Source organism: Stegostoma tigrinum, chromosome 29, assembly GCF_030684315.1.
Source record: "Stegostoma tigrinum isolate sSteTig4 chromosome 29, sSteTig4.hap1, whole genome shotgun sequence".
Classification (NCBI taxonomy): Eukaryota; Metazoa; Chordata; class Chondrichthyes; order Orectolobiformes; family Stegostomatidae; genus Stegostoma; species Stegostoma tigrinum.
In genome coordinates, this window is record NC_081382.1 from 2,917,427 (window position 1) to 2,938,820 (window position 21,394).

Consider the following 21,394-nt stretch of genomic DNA (forward strand, 5'->3'; position numbering starts at 1 on the left):
TTTAGAAGAATGAGAGGCGATTTAATTTGAATATACAAAATACTTACAAGCCTTGACAGGATTGATGCAAGAAGGATGTTTTCCCTGACTGAAAGCATCTAAATCCAAAGGTACAGTCTCTGAACAAAATATAAGCCATATAGGATGAGATAATGTGAATACATTCATTCATTCACAGTAAATCTTCAGAACCCTCTCTACCCCAGAGGGTTGGGAGGCCCAGTTGCTGAATCTGTTCAAGACAGAAATCAATAGATTTCTAAATATTAACATATCAAGGGATATGAGGGTATTACAAGAAAATGATATGGAAGTAGAAGATCAGGCATTGTGGGCTTAAAGGGCTAAAGACTTCCTTCTGCTCCTATTTCTCATGTTCTTAACATTATCAAGGATGAAGGAGTCTACTAGTTCATACCTAGAACAAAGTTACTATTGTTGTAGTTATCCCAGCTGCAGGAAACCTATGCAAAGGTGGATAGTATCTGAGAATGTTGTAAATAATAGTCCCTTTAAGAGAGAACAAAGCCATGTTCAAGCGAGAAGCTGATTCTCAGTGCAGCGCATAATTAAGGTTTGGTTTTCTCCAGTAAGAGTTGCTCAGGAAGAGGAGAGAACAAACTGGAGTTTGTATTGAACTATGAAATACGAGTAATATTATATAAATATGTAATACAGTTGTGGGAGACAGACAGATTCTTGCTTTGGTAAAAAGATGGTTAGCAATGTAATCGTATGCTAGCTTCAACCATCTTTAGCTATTTCGCCCAATGATCTTCCCTCCATCGTAAGGTCAGACTTGGCTGCTGTTTGCTGATTATTGTAGAATTCAGTTTCATTGGCAATTCCTCAGTTAATGAAGCAGATTATGAAATGGCCACATGTAGCAGGGCCTGCTGGAGGCTAGAGTTGATATGTGGAATGACATTCTCCAGCATACAAAATTGCTATAAGAGGATGAGACATTTCCAACAACATGCACTGCAGCAGTTTTCCAAAGCAGCTAGTAGATCTCTAACTTGTATGACTTGGGCAGCAGATGCAAAAGAAACACCTCTCCACAGTTTCCCAGTTCCTCTCCAAGTCACACACCATCCTGATGTGACTATATAACACCTTCCTTCATAAGCACCTAGGAAAATCCTGGAATAGCATCCTGGAAGCTTGGCATCTGCCCCTTCCCTGAAACACTGACTGCAGCTCATCAGCAAGGATGCACATGTTAACAGCACCTCTGTCCTCTTTCAACTCTGTAGAATATTGTAGACTCACCATCTCCAAGTCACACACCATCCTGATGTAGAAATAGTTTTGCCATTCCTTCATTACTGCTGACTCAAGAGTTCTGGAAATCATTTATCACAGATTCCAGCAATTCTGTTTTATATTCACACATGGTCTCGCAAAAATTGAACTGGCTGTATAAATACAGTGGCTATAAGAACAAGAAAGAGGCCAGGCATCCTGCAGCATGTAACTCACCTCCTGACTTTCCAATGCCTGCCCACTATCTACAAGCCAAAAGTCAGGAGTATGATGGAATATTGTCCACTTGCCTGGATGATTGGAGTTTCAACAACTCTCAAGATGCTTAACATTATCCAAGACAAAAACAACCCTTTTGATTGGCACCAGATTCCCTGTTTTCATGGTAACCACAGCCAGTTCAAGAATTAAACTCACATTCCTGGCATCACTCTACACTGCTGTTCCTGCAACCTTCGGGTGGCATCATTGTGGCACTGCAGGAGGCCCATGATGGACATGTCATCTAAAGAATGGGAGGGGGAGTGGAAATGGTTTGCGACTGGGAGGTGCAGTTGTTTGTTGCGAACTGAGCGGAGGTGTTCTGCAAAGCGGTCTCCAAGCCTCCGCTTGGTTTCCCCAATGTAGAGGAAGCCACACTGGGTACAGTGGATGCAGTATACCACATTGGCAGATGTGCAGGTGAACCTCTGCTTAATGTGGAACGTCATCTTGGGCCTCCTGCAGTGCCACAATGATGCCACCCGAAGGTTGCAGGAACAGCAACTCATATTCCGCTTGGGAACCCTGCAGCCTAATGGTATCAATGTGGACTTCACCAGTTTCAAAATCTCCCCTTCCCCAACTGCATCCCTAAACCAGCCCAGTTCGTCCCCTCCCCCCACTGCACCACACAACAGGCCCAGCTCTTCCCCTCCACCCACTGCATCCCAAAACCAGTCCAACCTGTCTCTGCCTCCCTAACCTGTTCTTCCTCTCACCCATCCCTTCCTCCCACCCCAAGCCACACCCCCATCTACCTACTAACCTCATCCCACCTCCTTGACCTGTCCGTCTTCCCTGGGCTGACCTATCCCCTCCCTACCTCCCCACCTATACTCTCTCCACCTATCTTCTTTTCTCTCCATCTTCGGTCTGCCTCCCCATCTCTCCCTATTTATTCCAGAACCCTCACCCCATCCCCCTCTCTGAAGGGTCTAGGCCCAAAACGTCAGCTTTTGTGCTCCTGAGATGCTGCTTGGCCTGCTGTGTTCATCAGCCTCACATTTTATTAGCTTAAAACTTAGAGATACAAGGTAGCAGCTAGAAAATTATTTGGATTCCAATGAATTGATTTAACTAAAAATTCGCACTTAGTGCTTAAATTTACTGAGGATGAGTTGAAAGGTATTTCAACTTATTTGAAAAGGTAGTTGGGCAAATAAAGTGACTGAAGATGTTTGGATCCAAATCTTATGAAGTGTTTCAACAAATACAGCTATGATCATGTATGCAAATTTGTCAGAAGAACAACCTGCCAATTATGAAACAGATTTGAAAAAAACCTCATGGACTTGTCCCTGTGGTCTATTAATGAAAATTTAGAACAACAAGATAGAAACTTAAATTGGACATTTGCAGAATTTGTGGTTTCATTCACTGAAGTTTGAGGAAAAGTTTGAGAAAGTAAAATAAATTATGATTATGCAAAAATTCAGAAATAGTAATTCCTGCAAACCTAAGAACTTACCTAGATGTGCATCAAGAATAAATGATCAGAGAAGCAGCAGTTCTGGCTGATACCTATGATATCTGACATGGTTACAACTGGGATCACATGGAAATCTGAGGAAATTGGAGCAATATAAAATCTGCAATAGAAATAGTACAGGTTTGGGGGAAACAAACAGAAGGATATCAAAGCAATGAAGGAGAAAGACTAGAACTAAGAACTGATATTAAAAAAAACTGGACATACTTTAAAAAAATGAAAAACAGTGATCAGGATACTGGGAATTAAAACTGCAATGGTAGTACCAAAAGAATGTTTCCTTATAATGTACAAAGAAGGGGGAGATGACTGCAGTCAGTCATGAAAATTCTTCCTTGAATATTGATAAAAAGAAGAGGTCAACAGGATGTTCTCAAAATTTTATCTCCGAAGGGGAAGTACGCAGGTTCTTTACGCAGAGAGTGGTAAGGTTGTGGAACGCCCTGCCTGCCAATGTAGTTAACGCAGCCACATTAGGGGCATTTAAACAATCCTTGGATAAGCATATGGATGATGATGGGATAGTGTGGGGGAGGGGCTTAGATTAGTTCACAGGTCGGCGCAACATCGAGGGCCGAAGGGCCTGTTCCGCGCTATATTGTTCTATGTTCTATTCCCTTACATTTCCTTACACTTACGAAGGTGAACCAATAAAGTTATTGAGAGATACTGGACCATGTCAGTCATTGATTCTGGTTGATGATATTGTTTGTCTTCGGGGGGGGGGGGCGGTGGTGTTGGGGGATGTTAATGGAGGAGAAAATGCAAGTCTATTAATTGCAGGTATGTGTAAAGATTACAAAACATTGTCATTTTAGAGAGTGAGATTAGAGTGACTTAGTAAACAGAGAAATTGTAGTTGGAGTAATAAAATAAATCCCTGTAAAAGAAATTGATTTTTATCTTGAAATTATGTGGATGGCTTGAAAACATTAGCTCTACTAGCGAATTTTGAGAAGATTTGTAGCTCAGGCTGAGGTTCTGGATGGGAGTTTGCTCGCTGAGCTGGAAGGTTAGTTTTCAGACGTTTCGTCACCATTCTAGGTAACATCATCAGTGAGCCTCCGACGAAGCGCTGGTGTTATGTCCTGCTTTCTATTCATCTGGTTAGGTTTCCTTAGGTTGGCGATGTCATTTCCTGTGTTGGCGATGTCATTTCCTGTTCTTTTTCTCAGGGGATGGTAGATTGGCTCCAAATCAGTGTGTTTGTTGATGGAGTTCTGGTTGGAATGCCATGCTTCTAGGAATTCTCGTGCGTGTCTCTGTTTGTCTGTTTGGCTTGTCCTAGGATGGATGTTCATGAACATCAACTAGCCACAAAACGACATGACCCACTATCACTCGTATCCTTACTTACAGATGTGGAAGGACACCACTTTGATTGGGACAACACATCCATCCTAGGACAAGCCAAACAGAGACATGCACAGGAATTCCTAGAAGCATGGCATTCCAACCGGAACTCCATCAACAAACACATTGATTTGGAGCCAATCTACCATCCCCTGAGAAAAAGAACAGGAAATGACATCACCAACCCAAGGAAACCTAAACAGATAAATAGAAAGTGGGACATAACACCAGCGTTTCACCAGAGGCTCACTGTTGATGTTACCTAGAATGGTGACGAGACATCTGGGAACAAACCGGCAAGCTCGGTTAACTAGCTTACATCTCGAACACAATAAAGACCCACTCTCTTGTGGACCGAGAGGAGGAGAGTGCTGTCTTGGAGGTGAAAGGAGGACGTCGGGTTGGCTGTGCACCCTTGCGACCAGTGGATCTTAATGCTGGCTTCGGCCTAACGCTGGTTCAGGGGAGCAGCCAACCTGCAACGATGGCTGCGGCGAGTGCTCGTGCCCCGGGTCAGAGGGTCCGGAACACCATCCGTGTTTCTGTAAAGAAGGTGGATGAAGGTGCACCTGTGGACCGCACCTTCTTCGTGAAGAGGGTCCTGTTGGACTGTTGTGGGTTCGCTGCTGCGGACATTTACTGCCTGCAGGATTTCCCCGGAGGAGGTTTTTACGACGTGACCTCCCGGAGTGCCAAGCTTTGTGAGCGCTTCCTGGAGGTTTTCAAGGAGAAAGGAGGTGAGGGCCCCCTCTCTGTATTGACCGCTATCCCACTGTTTGTGATGCCAGCACAGAGGAGCCGTATGGTGACTGTACACATGTACAACCCGCATGTGCCAGCAGTTGATGGCCTGACCTTCCTCGGAAGGTATGTGAAGGTGGAAGGGGACCTAACTGACATCGTGGACCCCTTTGGCATCTGGACGAGTAAGAGGCAGGTCAAGGTGACGCTGAGGATGGGCGCAGACGGGAATGTCGCACACCCACCGTCCAGCTTCGCGATCGGCGGGAGCAGGGGCTACCTGACCTATGCAGGGTAACCTAAAGTCTGCCACGCCTGTGGTAGGTCAGGTCACATGGCGGCCGACTGCAAAGCCACCATCTGCAGGAACTGCAGGGAGGAGGGGCACCTTGCAAAGGATTGCCCACGAGAGAGAAGCTGCAACCTTTGCGGGGAAGCGGGCCACTTCTATACGGCATGCCCGCAGTGGGGTGCCACCTATGCCCAGGTCGCTGGCAGGGGAAATGCGGGGCCAGCCCCCCCGGAGGAGGGGAAGGCACCAGGGCCCAGCAAGGACCCCACTAATGTGCAGGAGGGCCAGGCCGTGCAGGATGGTCCCGAGGCCAGCAAAGCACCCCTGCAGGCTCCGATCTCCCCCGACAACCCGGAGCCAATGGAGGCGGCGACAGGCGACCCAGGGGAGTGGACAACAGTCCGGAAAGCGAGGAGGAAGGTGCGTCGACGGGCCCAGGAACCGCAACAATCAGGCGGGAAGAGGCAGCTACAGGGGGGCTATAAGAGCTCCTCTGACGAGGAGGATTCGGAGAGGGCCCACCCGAAGCAGAAGTTAAAGGTCTCGAGGGGGAAGGAAAGCAGCACCCCGCTTCCAGGTGATGGGAGGCGTCCTGAGGCTCACTCCGACACCCAGTCAAGTGCCGCTGGAGCACTGGAGGGCCCGCCGGAACTTCCAGGCGGGAAGGAGGAAACAGCGCGTCCCCAGCCTGACCCCGGAGCCGGACCCTCCTGCCTCCGCACCCCTGACGGGGGGGATGCCACCCGGAAGGCAGCACGGACGGTTTCCTGAGCCCGGAGAGCGTCCAGCAGTTAGCCCGGGCAATGGGCATGGAGGGGCTGGACCTTGGACTTGGGGAGGGTACTGCGGTCACTGCCCACAATGGGGGTACGAATTGCGAGCATTAATGTGCGCAGCGTCAAGTCAACCGCGAGATGTGTGTCCACGTTGGCCTACCTGACCACTGTCAAGGCGGACCTCCTGTTTCTGCAGGAGTGCGGGATACCGCACCTCGGCAGGTACGGGAAATGGTCCGGCGCCTGGACCTGTGGGCCTTCGATCTGATCGGGGGGTAACGACTGTCGCTCCTCAGGCCTGGCTATTCTGCTGCGGGGGTGCAACTTCACCATCTCTCAAGTTCAGGAGGTGGTGGGGGGGCGCCTCCTAGTGGTGACATCACCTACAGGAACGCTCCCCTGAGGCTGATCAACGTGTACGCCCCAGCGGTACGGAGTGAGCGGTTGGCCGTCCTGCAGCGGCTTCCACCCCTGCTGGCTACGTCCAGGCCGGTCATCCTAGGCGGAGACTTCAACTGCATCATTGATGCAGATGGAAGATCCGGCGTGGGGACAGCGGGTGGGGGGATTCAACTGGACGTCACGTCCAGATTCCTGATGGGCACTGTGAAGGACGCCAAGCTGCTCGACGTCTTCAGCACCCCTGCAGACGGAGCGCAGCAGAGGTACACCTGGTCGCGGCCAGACGGGTCTATCCGCTCAAGGATAGACTTCCTGTTTGTGTCACGGACGTTCTCGGTCAGGTCCACCGGTGTCGAGCCGGTGTTCTTCTCTGACCACTGCCTCCTGTTGGCCGACTGTCACTTACAGGACGACCAGCCGGCCGGCAAGGGGACGTGGAAGCTCAACACGACTCTGTTGACCCCAGAGAACGTCGAGGAGCTTAAGAGGGAGTACGCCCGTTGGAGAACCGTGAAACCCCTCTTTGAGTCTCCAGGCGACTGGTGGGAGACGGTGAAGGAGAACATCAAGAGGTTCTTTGTCCTCAAGGGTGTTCAGAAGGCAAGAGAGAGGCGGGGAAAGCTGTCGCGACTCCAGAAAAGGGTGCAGAACCTGCTCCTTCTGCAGTTGATGGGGGTCGATGTCACGGAGGACCTCCGCGAGGTGAGGGGCCAGCAAGCCTCGCTCTTCGCCGTGGAGGCCTCCGGGATAATCTTCCGGTCCAGGGTCCGCTCCGTGGAGCAGGACGAGACGTGCTCGCGTTTCTTCTTTCAGAAGGTGCACAAAGAGAGCTCTGTGCTTAGCCGGCTGAAGGAGGACGACGGCTCGGTGACGTCGTCTCGGCCCGACGTTTTGAGGATCAGCAGATCCTTCTATGCCGGACTGTAAGACACGAAGCCCACGGACAGCACGGCCTCCGAGTCGTTCCTGTCGTCTATCACGGAGGTCTTAGACGACGGCACGAGGGAGTGGCTGGACCGGCCGATATCCCTGGACGAGCTGGCCAGAGCCCTCAAGTCCTTGCAGAGGAATAGGACTCCCGGAAGTGATGGCTTACTGGTCGAGCTGTATTCTGCTCTGTGGGGCCTGGTCGGCCAGGACCTGCTGGAGGTGTACGATAGTGCGCTTCGGGCAGGGGAAATGTGCAAGTCCATGAGGAAGGGCATCATCACCCTCATTTACAAGAGGAAGGGGGAGAGGGAAGAAATTAAGAATTGGCGTTCCATTTCACTTTTGAACGTGGACTACAAAATCCTGGCCAAGGTCATTGCCAACCGGGTCAGGTCTGTCCTGGAGTCAGTGATTCACCCTGACCAAACCCGTGCTGTGCCTGGCAGGAAGATCGCTGAGAGCCTCGCGCTCATCAGGGATACGATCGCCTACGTACAGGACAGGCGCGTGGACACCTGCCTCGTCAGCCTGGACCAGGAGAAGGCCTTCGACAGGGTCTCTCATGCTTACATGAGGGACGTCCTCTCCAAATTGGGGTTCGGGGAGGGCATCCGCAATTGGATCCGGCTGCTCTACACTAACATCGTTAGCGCAGTCTCGATCAACGGGTGGGAATCAGACAGTTGTCCTGTTAGATCTGGAGTCAGGCAGGGCTGCCCGCTCTCTCCTGCCTTGTTCGTGTGCTGTGTGGAGCCCTTCGCCGCCTCCATCAGGAAGGACGTGAGCCTGAAGGGCGTGACTATCCCAGGCAGCGGAGGCCTTCAGGTCAAGACCTCCTTGTACATGGACGATGTCGCCGTCTTCTGCACCGATCGTCGGTCGGTGGGTAGGCTGTTGGACATCTGCGGCCAGTTTGAACTGGCCTCGGGTGCCAAAGTCAATAGGGGTAAGAGCGAGGTCATGTTCTTCGGGAACTGGGACGACCGCTCCTTCTTCCCCTTCACCGTCAGGACAGACTACCTGAAGGTGCTGGGTGTTTGGTTTGGTGGAGCTGGGGCATGCACTAAGACTTGGGAGGAGCGTATTGCCAAATTTAAGCAGAAGCTGGGCAGGTGGACGTTCCGGTCCCCCTCCATCGCGGGTAAGAACCTGGTTGTCAGGTGCGAGGGGCTTTCGGTACTGTTGTATGTGGCGCAGGCCTGGCCTATTACCTGGACCTGCGCCGCTGCGGTCACCCGGGCCATCTTCCACTTCATTTGGGGGTCGAGGATGGACCGGGTCCGCAGAGACACCATGTACAAAGACCTGGGAAATGGGGGGGAAAGGGCGTACCGAACGCCACCCTCGCCCTGACGGCTACCTTTGTGTGTGGCTGCATCAAGCTGTGCGTAGATCCTCAGTACGCAAACACCAAGTGTCACTACTTACTGAGGTTCTACCTGTCCCCGGTGTTGCGAAGGATGGGCCTGGCCTCGTTGCCGCGGAACGCTCCGAGTAGTTGGACCGTTCCGTACCACCTGTCCTTCGTGGAGAAAGTTTTGAAAGGAAACACCTTTGACCACAAGGCCCTCAGGCAGTGGTCAGCACGTAGTATCCTCAGGACCCTTCGGGAAAAGGAGAGGGTGGATCCCGTCGTGTGGTTCCCCACGCAGACTGCCAAAGTCGTTTGGCAGAATGCCTCATCGCCAGAACTTTCAAACAAGCACAAGGACATTGCTTGGCTGGCGGTGAGAGGGGCTCTGCCAGTGAGATCCTTTATGCATGCCCGGAATCTCTGCACCACTGCACGCTGCCCTCGAGGTGGCTGCGGGGGGGACGAGACTGTTGATCACCTCCTTCTGGAGTGTGCCTATGCGCAGGTGGTCTGGAGGGGGATGCAGTGGTATTTGTCGAGGTTCGTCCCAAGCAGCTCCGTGACGCGGGACTCCGTGCTCTACGGGCTGTTTCCGGGGACGCACACCGAGACCAACATCAACTGCGCCTGGAGGACCATCAATGCGGTGAAAGACGCTCTTTGGTCTGCTCGCAACTTGCTGGTCTGCCAGCTGAAAGAACTGACCCCGACCGAGTGTTGCAGACTGGCGCACTCCAAGGTCCAGGGCTACGTGCTGAGGGACGCGCTAAAGCTTGGGGCAGCCGCCGCCAAGGCGCGGTGGGGAAAGACCACCGTATGAGCCCCCTCGTCCAGAAAAGGGAAAAGAATCCTATCTGGTAACTGGGCCCAGCTGGCGCCTTCCCCAACTGGTCAGGGGGCCAACTGGGACTGTGCGGGGTGACGACTGCCGGGGCGGTTTCTTTGCTTTGTTTTTTTTTCCCTGTTTTGTTTTTTTTCCTTTAGTTGGTGTACGTACCCCCGGGTAACCCGGAGTGGCTTGCATGACTGGGTAGGTGTATAAATGTTTTATTTTTTGTACATTCTATGAATAAAGTATGTTTTTTCAAATAAAAAAAAAGTGACGAAACGTCTGAAAACTAACCTTCCAGCTCAGCGACCAAACTCCCATCCAGATTAGCTTTACTGAAGTAGTGAAAAAACTAGTAGGAAAAGAAAAGAAACTGAGAAGGAACATCCCAGATTGTTTCCTAATTGTATTGTGACGAGATCTGATCACATAAAATTAGACTGAGAGAAGCAAAGTCTATGAAAAAGAGAGATGATTTGATAATTCAGTCATTAGATACAATTTTCAAAAATGTAAAGAGAAGTGTTAAAGGTGAAGAGTGTGGGGCTGACAGTGTTACCCCATTTTCTTTAACAGAATGCAATGGATACTGAATTGAAAAGAGTTACATCTACAGCTTGCTCAGAATCTGAATCACAGCCGATACCCAATGTTATTTCTTTAAAAACACACACTAATGAGGAAATGGGAGACCACCTCATGTACCAGATACCAGCAAATGAGTTATGGAATGTGCTAGTTCTGTTCAAGAGTGGCAGCAAATCTTTGCAATTGGCTCACAAAATTCCAATAACACATCACTTGGGTATTAGGAAAACACAGACTAAAATACTTATATTGTTATTGGCCAGAATGCATAAAGATATGGTCATATTTTGCCTGACATTCCATACATGTCAAGTAGTGGGAAAACACATTATCATTATCTAAACCTTTGTCTTTCACCCCAATGTGAAATTTCTAAGAACCTTTTTACCGTGGTCTTAACAGAATGCATAGGACCCCAGCTGAAAACCAGGAATCTTTAAACAATTTTGCATGTTTGCACAAGATTTTCAGAAGCAGTGTCTTTCAGAAAAAATGCTGCTAATGTGAGAATGGAAAAGTTCAATTTACTTTACAAAGTACAAATTACTCAAAGAAATTATGACCTGTTTGGCATCAAATAATTTTCATCTCCTGCTTATCTCAATGTATGTTGGGAAGCTGCCATCAAACTTTGAACAAGTTTTTTGAAGAAGGGTCCTGACCCAAAACGTCAAACTTTCCTGCACCTCTGATGCTGCTTGGCCTGCTGTGTTTATCCAGCTTCACCGTGTTATATCAAACTTTGAAGACTGTGATTATAGCTTATTGTCAGGAATTTCTAATGATTTTTATTGCAATGAAGGAATTCCCCAGTCATGCTTTGCCATTGGGGATGTTCCTAATGAGTGCATCGATCTTTGGAATTGATATGAACTCAAGGTTTTGACCACTCAAACTAATTAAAGAAATGATCAACCAAAGTTTAGAGAGTATGCTTCCAGCCTCTGTTTTGAGTTTCAGAGAAAAACTAACTAAATGATGTGAGTTGGCCAAAAATATTTGAGGAATGCTCAACAAATAATGAAATCTAGAGCAGATAACAAGGCACAAACTCAACATTTTGCTACTGTTAGTATTGTTACCTGCCTCAGGGAGGGTCACTGAATGCAACTCTTTCTGGACTGTATCAAATCACAAACTCCAGACAGAAGGAACAAGAGTCACTAGTCTGTTATGTTTATATGTTAAAGAGATATTTTGATGAGGGAGTGGGGATTAAAGCCAAGAGAAAATTATTGGATGAAGTAGAGAGTGAAATGAAAATGAGAAAAATTGGTGAATGAATCAGAAATTGAAAATTCAAAAGCTGATCCCCTGGCAATCACATTGGATAATAAGGTGAGGGAGCATAATATTTAATCTTCCCAAAAACAACTGAAATGCCTTACAAAGGCTTTTACAGACTAATTCATTGATTTATATGAACAGGAAAGCCACAATGTCTCTGGCTGTTCTTGATGTATTACCTATAAAACAGCTCCCTTATAGAGTCCATCCAGAAGATCAGCCGCATGAGGGAAGGGACTAAATCCATGATATACGATGGCATTACTGAATCAAGCCAGAGCACCTGGAGGTCTACAACTGTGATGGTGTCTAAACTGGATGGGTCGCTAAAAGCTTCTATTGATTATCAAACAACCAACACACAAAACATGCCCTAATTAAAGACTGGAGGACTGTATTGAAGGAACTGAATGTGTGATTCATCATCAAAATTGATTTACTAATAGGATACTGATAAGCTGCATTGACTGCTATTGTAACATTGGATTAACCATATCAATGTAAAGTGATACTGTGTAAAATAAAAAAGGCAGCAACAATGTTCCAATGATTAAACAGTAAAGTCATCAAGGAACTATGTAATTATTATTTACATCAATGCCTAAATTGTGTTCAGCCACATCTGGCAGGACCATTTACATCACCTGACTGAACTGTTTAATCAGCTGAAAATAGACAATTTAGTATAAACCTGGTGAAAAGTAATTTTCCAGAGCAAAGGTTGGGCCTCATTGTGTGACAAGGCCAAGTGGATTTTGTTGGAAGTTTTTCCTTTCACAGATTTGGTGAAGAAAGAAAATTTGGATATAGGAATGTCAGAGTGCCTTTGACAACCTAAAGCTGTGCTAGCAATCACACAGGTTTCTTGTAGATCAGTGGTACTAAAACCATTCAGACTCCAAGACCATAGGATATAGAAGCAATAAGAAGGCCGTTCAACAAAATCACAACTGATCTGACAATCCTCAACTCCAGTTAACTGTCTTTCCTCCATAACGCTTAATTCCCTTTGATTACAAATCTATCTCAGCCTTGAAAATACATAAGCAAGCTTCTGAAAAGAAGAATTCCACTGATTCACGACCCTCAGAAGAAATTTCTCTTAATCTCTGTTTTCAATGGGTGAATCCAGTGCCTTCTGGTACTAGACTCTTTCACAAGGGGTAACAACCTTGTTGCATCAACCTTATCAAGTCTTCTGAAAATCTCAAATGTTTCAATTATATCACATCTCATTCTTCTGAATTCCAACCTCCTCATAAGAGAATCCCTGCACACCTGTGATCAACTTAGTAGACCATTTCTGGACTGTCTCCAATGCCAATACTTCTTTCCTTAAATAAACAGATGAAAATTATTCACAATATTTCAGGTATGGTTTAACTTGTGCCCTGTATAGTTTTAGCAAAATTTCATTGTTTTTATAATCTATTCCCTTTGTAATAAAGGCCCATTACCCACTGAATTTGGATGTTAGCTTTTTGTAAATTTTTTATTCATCCTTGAAATGTGGGCATCAGTGGCTGGACCAGCATTTAATGCCTGTCCCTAGCTGCCCTTGAGAAGGTGGTGGTGAACAGCCTTCTTGAACTCCTACACTCCATGAGCTGCAGGTTGACCCACAGTGTCATTAGGGAGGGTAATTCCGGATTTTGATCCAGCAACCATGAAAGAACAACAATGTACTTCCAAGTCAATATGGTTAAGGGGCTTGGAGGTGAACATACAGGTGGTGGTGTTCCCTTGTATCTGTTTGTCCTTGTTCTTCAAGATGATAGCCTCCGGAGATTTGGAAGGTGCAGTCTAAAGAGCTTTGATGAATTTCTGAAGAGCATCTTACGGATGGTACACACTGCTGCTACTGGGCATCAGTGGTAGAGGCACTGAACTGTTTGTAGATGTGCTGCCAATTAAGCAGGCTACTTTGTGTCAAAGATAGTGTCAAACGTCTTCAGTATTGTTGGAACTGCACTCTTCCAGGCAAGTATGGAGTATTCCATCAGACTCCTCACTTGTGCCTTGTAGATGGTGGCTTTGGAGAGTCAGGAACTGAGTTACTTTCTGCAATTCTCCTAGTCTCTGACTTGTTCTTGTAGCCACTCTATTGAAATAACTAGTCTACCTCAGTTTCTGATCAATGGTAAGCCTCAGGATGTTCATAGTGAAGGATTCGGTGTTGGTAGCACCTTTGAATGTCAGGGGGTGATGTTCTTATGGTTAGCGTATTTCTTATTGGAGATTATCATTGCCTTGCATCAGTGAGGTACGTTTGTTACTTGCCATTTTTCAGCCCATGGCCTGATTTTGTCCAGGTCTTGTTGCACTTAGATTCTGAAGCAGTCCATGTCAAAGGAGTCACAAATGGTGCTGGACATTGTGCAATCATCAGCAAACATCCCCAGTTCTGACCTTGATAAAGCAGCTCAAGATGGTTGTGTTAAGGACATTAAAATGAGGAACTCCTGCAGAGATGTCCAGGAGCTGAGATGACTGACCTCCAATAACCACAACCAACTTACTATGTGCCACATATGACTCCAGCCAGATTTATGGATGAGTCCTCTGTGCTGCAGCTTTAGTCTTTTTCCATTTTAATAATATTCAGCTCTTCTGTTTTTCCTGCTAAAGTGCATACTTTACAGTCTCCCACATTATAATAAATCTGCCAAGTTTTTTGTTTATTCATTTAATCTGTCTATGTGAAGTTTCTAAGGTTTTAGAGTAGATTGGTAGCTTGGGTTGTGGATGTTGTGATTGGTTGGCTCACCAAGCTGGTTCATTGTTCTGCAGATGTTTCATTACTCTGCCGGGTAACATCATCAGTGTAGTCTCTGATGAAGTGCTGTTGTGTTTTCCCACCTGTTATTTAAACTCTGGTGTTCGTTGAGCTGGATTACCTCACTTCCAGTTTTCCTTTGCAATGGAGTATATATGGGGTCTAGCTCTGTGTGTTTTATTGATGGTTTTCTTAGTGGAGTACCAGGCTTCTAGGACTTCCCGTGCTTGTCTCTGCCATGCCTGTCCTAGGATCCTGGTGTTGTCCCAATCAAATTTTTCCTTATCCATGTGGATGGAGATGAGTGGGTATTCGTCGTGTCTTTTTGTTGCCAGTTAATGTTCGTGTACATTTGTGGTTGATTTCTATCCTGTTTATCCAATGTAGTGTTTGTTGCAGTCTTTGTGTATTCTGAAGGCTAGGTTCCTTCCTGTCCATCCGATGAACATAGCTAGCAGCAAAACGGCTAGACAAACTCTCCTTAATGTCAGTGCACTCAGACAATGAAGGCCATCAGTTTAACTGGGACATGGTAGCCATAGTTACCCAAGCCAAACATAGAACGTAGAACAATACAGCACGGAACAGGCCCTTCGGCCCTCGATGTTGCGCTGACCTGTGAACTAATCTAAGCCCCTCCCCCTACATCATCATCATCCACATGCTTATCCAAGGACTGTTTAAATGCCCCTAATGTGGCTGAGTTAACTACATTGGCAGGCAGGGCGTTCCACATAGACTCTCACGGGAATTCCTAGAGGCATGGTTCTCCACCCGTAATGCAATCAACCTACAGAATTGGACCCTATATACAAAACCATACAGATCAAAACCGGAAATGACACTATTCACCATAATGGACCAGACAGCATAAGTTCCAAGCGTTGTGAAATCCAAGTCATTAATATATATTGTATCTAATACATAATTGTGCCTCCAGCACTGATCCCTGTGGTACTCCACTTGCTAGAGGTTGCTATCTTAGAAATGTCTTCCTTACCTCAATTCTCTGTCTTCTATTAGTTAGCCAATTAGTTGACCTGTTGAGGCTAGCAACATAGTCGTGGGTGCTGTTTTACTCTTAAGATTTCAAAATGGGGTTTGAACAGCCTGTCGGTTTTATTTTGAAGTAAATGAATGTACATTAACAGAAATGTTTGACAGTAGAGAAAAATATTACATCTTGTGTTGACTTTTCATCAGTTTGAATCTAAACTGTTGTTTACACATTCTTTGATTTTTTTTCCTTTGGAAAAATTTCAAGATAAGTTCTAATGGCAGTTTCATTGGCATTTAATCCTCCAGCTCTTTAATTTTAATATTCATTCACGTGCCTGGAAAACCTATCAGACAGATCTTGTTCTGGGATCTGACATGTTCAGTAGTACCATCAGCTGGGATCATATGTTCAATTCCCACTATTCTGGTGACATGATGCAACCTACCTCTAGTTAGATTTTTGTCCATTTGGAATATTCAGTCCACAGAGCAACAAAATCATAAAAAAATCTGAATGTCAAATAATTCAAAGGAAAGACAAAAAGGGCAGGATACAGCTCTAAAGATCTCTGGTCAGCAAGTAAAATTCAAACTGGATGTCAATTTTGATGTCACTGATGGGGTTTAGAATTTCCAGATAATTTGGAAACACTGAGGCAATTCATGTTTGAAAGGTAATTTCATACAGGCAGTAATATTTCTGCACAGCTTAAAAATATAGCCTTGGGGTAGAAATGTGGACATACCTGCCTTCAGCTTGCAGGAGGTGGAAGCTAAAATCCCAGCATGAGATAATAACCCTTTTTATTTAGGCTTACTCTTCAATAATATTAAGCTGATATGATACAAAAGCCTGACTTAAAAGATGAGGTTTGTGTCATAACAGCCCTAGGTGGAACAGCTGGACTTGGAGAGAGGGAAGTGGATTAGGGAGCTACAGCCCAGATTCCTTAAATGTCAGTTTGGGATCACACTATTGCTCCTCTTGGCTCTAATTTCAGCTAAAGTCAATTTCAAAATACCATTTTTGGGAGCAATTAGTCCAAAGTTGGTTTACTGTGCATAGTAGACACCAACTGGCTCAAGGCAAACCTGTCTTAGCAGGGGAGGCCTCAGACAGGCGTTAGGCATCTTTATTTGCACCTGTGAACTGTTCAATGCCCATCCAGCATCTTATTTCCCTGTCCACCAGACTGACACATTTACTATTTGGCATCAAAAAATATTGCTCAACATCCAAATTCATCTTCTGACAATCATTGCGTTTGTTTAGATTCTGACATATTAAGCCATCTTGTGTTTCAATTAAAATAGAGGAATTTTTTACAAACCCATTAATTTAATATCAAACCACTGATTTCCTCGATTACACTACTCGGAAATACGCTTGTCAATAGGAGGAATTTCCACACTCATTATCTCCTTTGAAAGCATACCACTTAAGTTTAATAGATACCTCAGCGATATAACTGTGGTTTATTCAACAGCAAAATTGGAAGCTTTGATCTAATTCACAAACTTGTGATTGTCACTGAAAACATCCCTGCCTATACTATTGAAAGCTATACGTTTTTAAAATTCCATTGGCTAAAAATTTGTTTGTGAAATTCTACAATTTAAAGATAGCAGAGACTCACAGTGCACTTAGATTAACAGTGTGCCAAACTCCATCTGATACCATACAGCCATGTTACAGTTCTCCAGCTGATACCAGCACTTGTTTTCACAAGCCAGAAATTAAGGACCAGACTTATTAATTTCAACAGTGTTTTAAACAGAAACTCCCTATAAAGCAATTTTTTTAAAGAGGTGGTATTGAGACAAGAATGGCATGTTGGGAGAAATAACTACTCTTATCTATATTATACAACCTAAAATATATAAAATATGCCAATTAATACCTGTAGCCTCATTATAATAGACATTAATTCTCTCCAGTTGGAGATCACTGTCTCCATGGTAGGTTCCGGTAGGATCGATGCCATGCTCATCACTGATAACTTCCCAGAACTAAAAAGAGTATAAAGTCAATATTAACATATGTAAATTGGTTCAACATAATTTAAGAGGACTAACTTTAGTATGCATGGATACTATCATTAAGAGGGGCACACTTATCTCTGATCCCTGGAGGATTTTGCTCCTTCATTCTAATTTACTTTTCTCACCATACCATCTGAACAAATGAAACAATATCTACCATGTGCGCTTCAAATAAAAAGGAATCAAGTACAGGTTCAAGGTGAAAAGGATGACACAGGAAGATTGAGGCCTGAATAGTGAACGCCAATAGGGAGTAGCTAAATGGAAAAACAGCCAGGATGTTACGCTGAAATGGATAAAATGAACTGAAAGACTTTCTTCAGCCAAGTTTATTTCATAATGTGATTCAATAAGCAATATTACTATGAAGTTGGAACAATTATTATCAGGAAAACAGCAGGAAGAAACCTCTTCCTGGATCAAATTATTAAATTTCATTTGCTCATATGAGAATGCTTTTCCTCCCTTACTCAACAATTACCTGCTTGCTGCTGCTCAGTTTACAGTCCATTAGAACTACATAGATCTCAACCCCACTGCTACAATGGAGAAAGAGCTGAATTCAAGAACTCTGGCGCACAGTCTCCAGTGACTGGTGTTACGTGTACCATTATGAAATATGACTGTGGTTATTGGAGGCCAATTATTTCAGAGTCAGGCAGTCACTGAAGAACAGCATACTGTGTTCGAGTACCTTCAGCTGCTTCATTTCTGACCTGATGATGATTATTAATGTACTATATTCAAACCCAACTGTGACATGCAATTCCTCAGACACGAAAGAGTCCATTCCTAAATGCACCAAGACCTGGACAAACATCCAAACTGGGAATGCTAAGTGGCAAAGTAACATTTGCACTGGACAATAACTATCTCCAACAAGTCTAATCATCTACCAATGACATCTCATTCCCATCATCAACAGCCTGTGGACCAAATGGCTTGAGACCAGAAACTGCACAGATCCAGTCACTTGAGTGTCAGAGCTACTCACGCAGGTCAGAGACTCAGTATTCTTTGTGAATGGCTGTTTCTGATTCCACAAACTCATCTTCCACTTGCCAAACACAAATTAAGTGTCTAATATCCATCCATCACTGGTCTGTAGCAGTACTGTTACAATATTATTCAAGCGATATTTCCCTTCCAATCTCATTTTAGGGATGGGATGGATTGCATCACATGAACTGTAGCACTTTAAAGTAACAACTCATGAATACCTTCTCAAGAGTAATTAGTGGTAGGCAGTGATTGCTGATTATTTTTCCAGTGAGACCAATTTACATAGCCACTTAATTCAATCCCCTCAATAATTCTGGTTATTCTCTTGCACACCCATTTAAGTACTGTGAAATCTAATTCATACTACAGTAACTAAAGCTGTACATTATTTCAAGCCTGGCTGCCAATTATTTATGAATTGCTTTCTACCATTTCTTGGGAATTGAATTGGTTGTCAGTCCAGGGCCCCAGCATTTTTTTTCCATTCAGCAACTGGATCCTTTCTCAATTTTTGTCCCTATATGAAACACTCTTGCATTTCTCTACAATTTGTACATGACACCTAATTTTCCCAAGGAGATTCAATTTCTCTTTTTGTTTATTCAGTTCAGTCTTAGTTTAATACTTTCATCAGCTTTGTAATATTTGCAAATGTATCCATTGTTTGTGACTCCAAAAAACTCCAGAAAAAAAGTTAAATAAGAGGGTGAAGTAGAAGTGTCTGTGGGAAAACACTAGACTCCCAAGATCAGAGCAATTGCTGTATCACTAACCTCTGGCCTCCATTGATCAACAAATTATGTATTCATTATAAAATATTAGCACTGATCCTGCTTTATTTTAAATCTCAGCCTTTCCAGAGGAGCTATATTTTAAATTTTAGCAAAATCCAAGCACAGTAAACTTTGTTATCTGGTACTCTAACAACAGAATTTCTGATATTCCCCTAATGCGAATCATCACTTTATCATTTTGAGAGCTATCTAGAACCCAAAGATGTCCTAAATCACCTTGGTGTTGCTCTGCAAGCTCGTGGTAGAGGTGATGGTAATCTTTTCTAATGACAGCCACCACTATAATTGTTAATGCTTAAGTTCAGCCTGCCATTATTAACATCAATTAAATCAGAGAAAAGTTGTAACGGAAACGTAAAGGGTCAGCAATGGTGACTCAGTAGTTAGCTCTGCTGCCTCACAGTGCCAGGAACTTGGATATAATTTCAGCCTTGGGCAGTCATCGTTGTGCAGGTTAAGTGGATTGGTCATGCCAAGTTCATAGAATCCCTACAGTGTGGAAACAGGCTCTTTGACCCAACAAGTCCACACTGACCCTCATAGCATCCCACCCAGATCCATCACCCCTCTAACCTCTCCTAATCTAGGTATCCCTTGAACACTATGGGCAATTTAGCATAGCCAATCCACCTACCTGCACATCTTTGGACTGTGGGAGGAAACCCTGGAAACACAGGGAGAATGTGCAAACTCCACACAGACAGTCACCCAAAGGTGGAATTGAACTTGGGTCCCTGGCGCTGTGAGGCAGCAGTACTAACGACTGAGCCACTGTGCTGCCCTGTTGTCCACAGTATCCAGGCAAGCTGGTGGATTAGACATGCGGAATACAGGGTTACAAGGATAGGGTAGAGGGGGTTGGGTCTGTGAGGCATGCACTTTGGCGGGTCATTATGGACTTGATGGGCTGAATGGTACTTCCACACTGTAGGAATTCTGAAGTATCTATGAAGCAGGAGTAGGCCATTCAGCACCTTGAGCTTGCTCCCCCATTCAGTATAATCATGGCTGATCATCAAGCTGAATATCCAAATCCACCCCCCCCCCCCAATCCTTTTATCCCTTTAGCCACAAGAGTTACATATCCTATCTTCTCAAACTCCTCCTTGAGATGGAAATGGAGAAGAATTGTGGCACTTTGAGTAAAGGTAGAAGAAAAATTGGAACAGGAATGTCAGTAGTTTATTCAATAAATGTTCTAGGGCTTGTATTAGTGCCTAATTCCTCCTTTGACATGTTCAGGAACAGTTGTAAGAGAAGCTAAGGATTAGTTCCTTTCGAGTATTTGTATGTTGTCATTACTTTGTGTTTTAAAGTACTGTTGAAGCTTAGAAGTAAAAGAAAATTTTCTTAACTTCCTGAATATTTACATATAATTTTATATTTCATTCTTTTGAAGTTCATCCTAAAAGTATTTGTGCAATATCTATTGGTAAATGTAACTTTTAAGTGGCATTTTTGATTAGTCAGCAGAATCTATTTCTGGATGTGAGTTTGCTCGCTGAGCTGGAAGTTTTGTTTTCAGACGTTTCGTCACCATTCCAGGTAACATCATCAGTGAGCCTCCGGTGAAGCACTGGAGTTATGTCCCGCTTTCTATTTATATAAATAATGCGAGCAAACTCACATCCAGAACCTCAACCTGAGCTACAAATCTTCTCAAAACTCGTCAGAATCTATTTCTACATAAATATTTCACTGTATAGAACCTCTCTACTGCTTTATGCTTATCGATCTCTTATGTTCACCCTAAAACAAAGACTAGATTTAGGAGGTAGCCTCTTATGCACACACATTGTATTTCCAACAAGATGCATAACAATTTTTATCTTTAAGTTGGATTTTCATAACTTTACCCACAATGGATATCAAACTAGACTGTAGTTGCGTAACTCACTTGGCTAACTTTCTACAGCTACCTTTACCAGTATTCAGTAATTTCTGAAATATTTGTTCCAGAGTTCCCGAAATATCATCCCTTAATGATCCAAATATGGGCTTTATCTAGCTCGCATTCACTAGAGATTTACAAACAGATGTGCAAATGAGGTGGTGGCAACGTGGAAAGTGTCACAACTTACCTCAGAAATACACTATGGATCATTTTCCAGGTCTAAATAGGTTGTTCATCTCCCTAAGTAAAAGAATTATTTAGCACCTTTGTAGTCTGTGTAGCATCAATTATCCCAATCTCACTCAGTTTCACACCCAG

The 21,394-nt window shown here is 44.7% G+C and overlaps 1 protein-coding gene across 9 annotated transcripts in view; it reads right to left on the reverse strand.

The window, feature by feature from the left end:
* The window catches only part of LOC125465370 (tubulin beta chain-like), a 64,641-nt gene that overhangs the window by 12,956 nt on the left and 30,291 nt on the right, over positions 1 to 21,394 (reverse strand). For 7 of the 9 annotated variants that reach the window (XM_048558793.1, XM_048558791.1, XM_048558792.1 and 4 more), the window contains exon 2: positions 17,245 to 17,353. In XM_048558793.1, the coding sequence (XP_048414750.1) occupies positions 17,245 to 17,353 (109 nt within the window). Of the gene's footprint in view, positions 1 to 2,230; positions 2,240 to 12,820; positions 12,824 to 17,244; positions 17,354 to 21,394 lie in introns of all 9 variants that reach the window. The other 2 variants (XM_059638394.1, XM_059638395.1) reach the window with 2 other exon arrangements.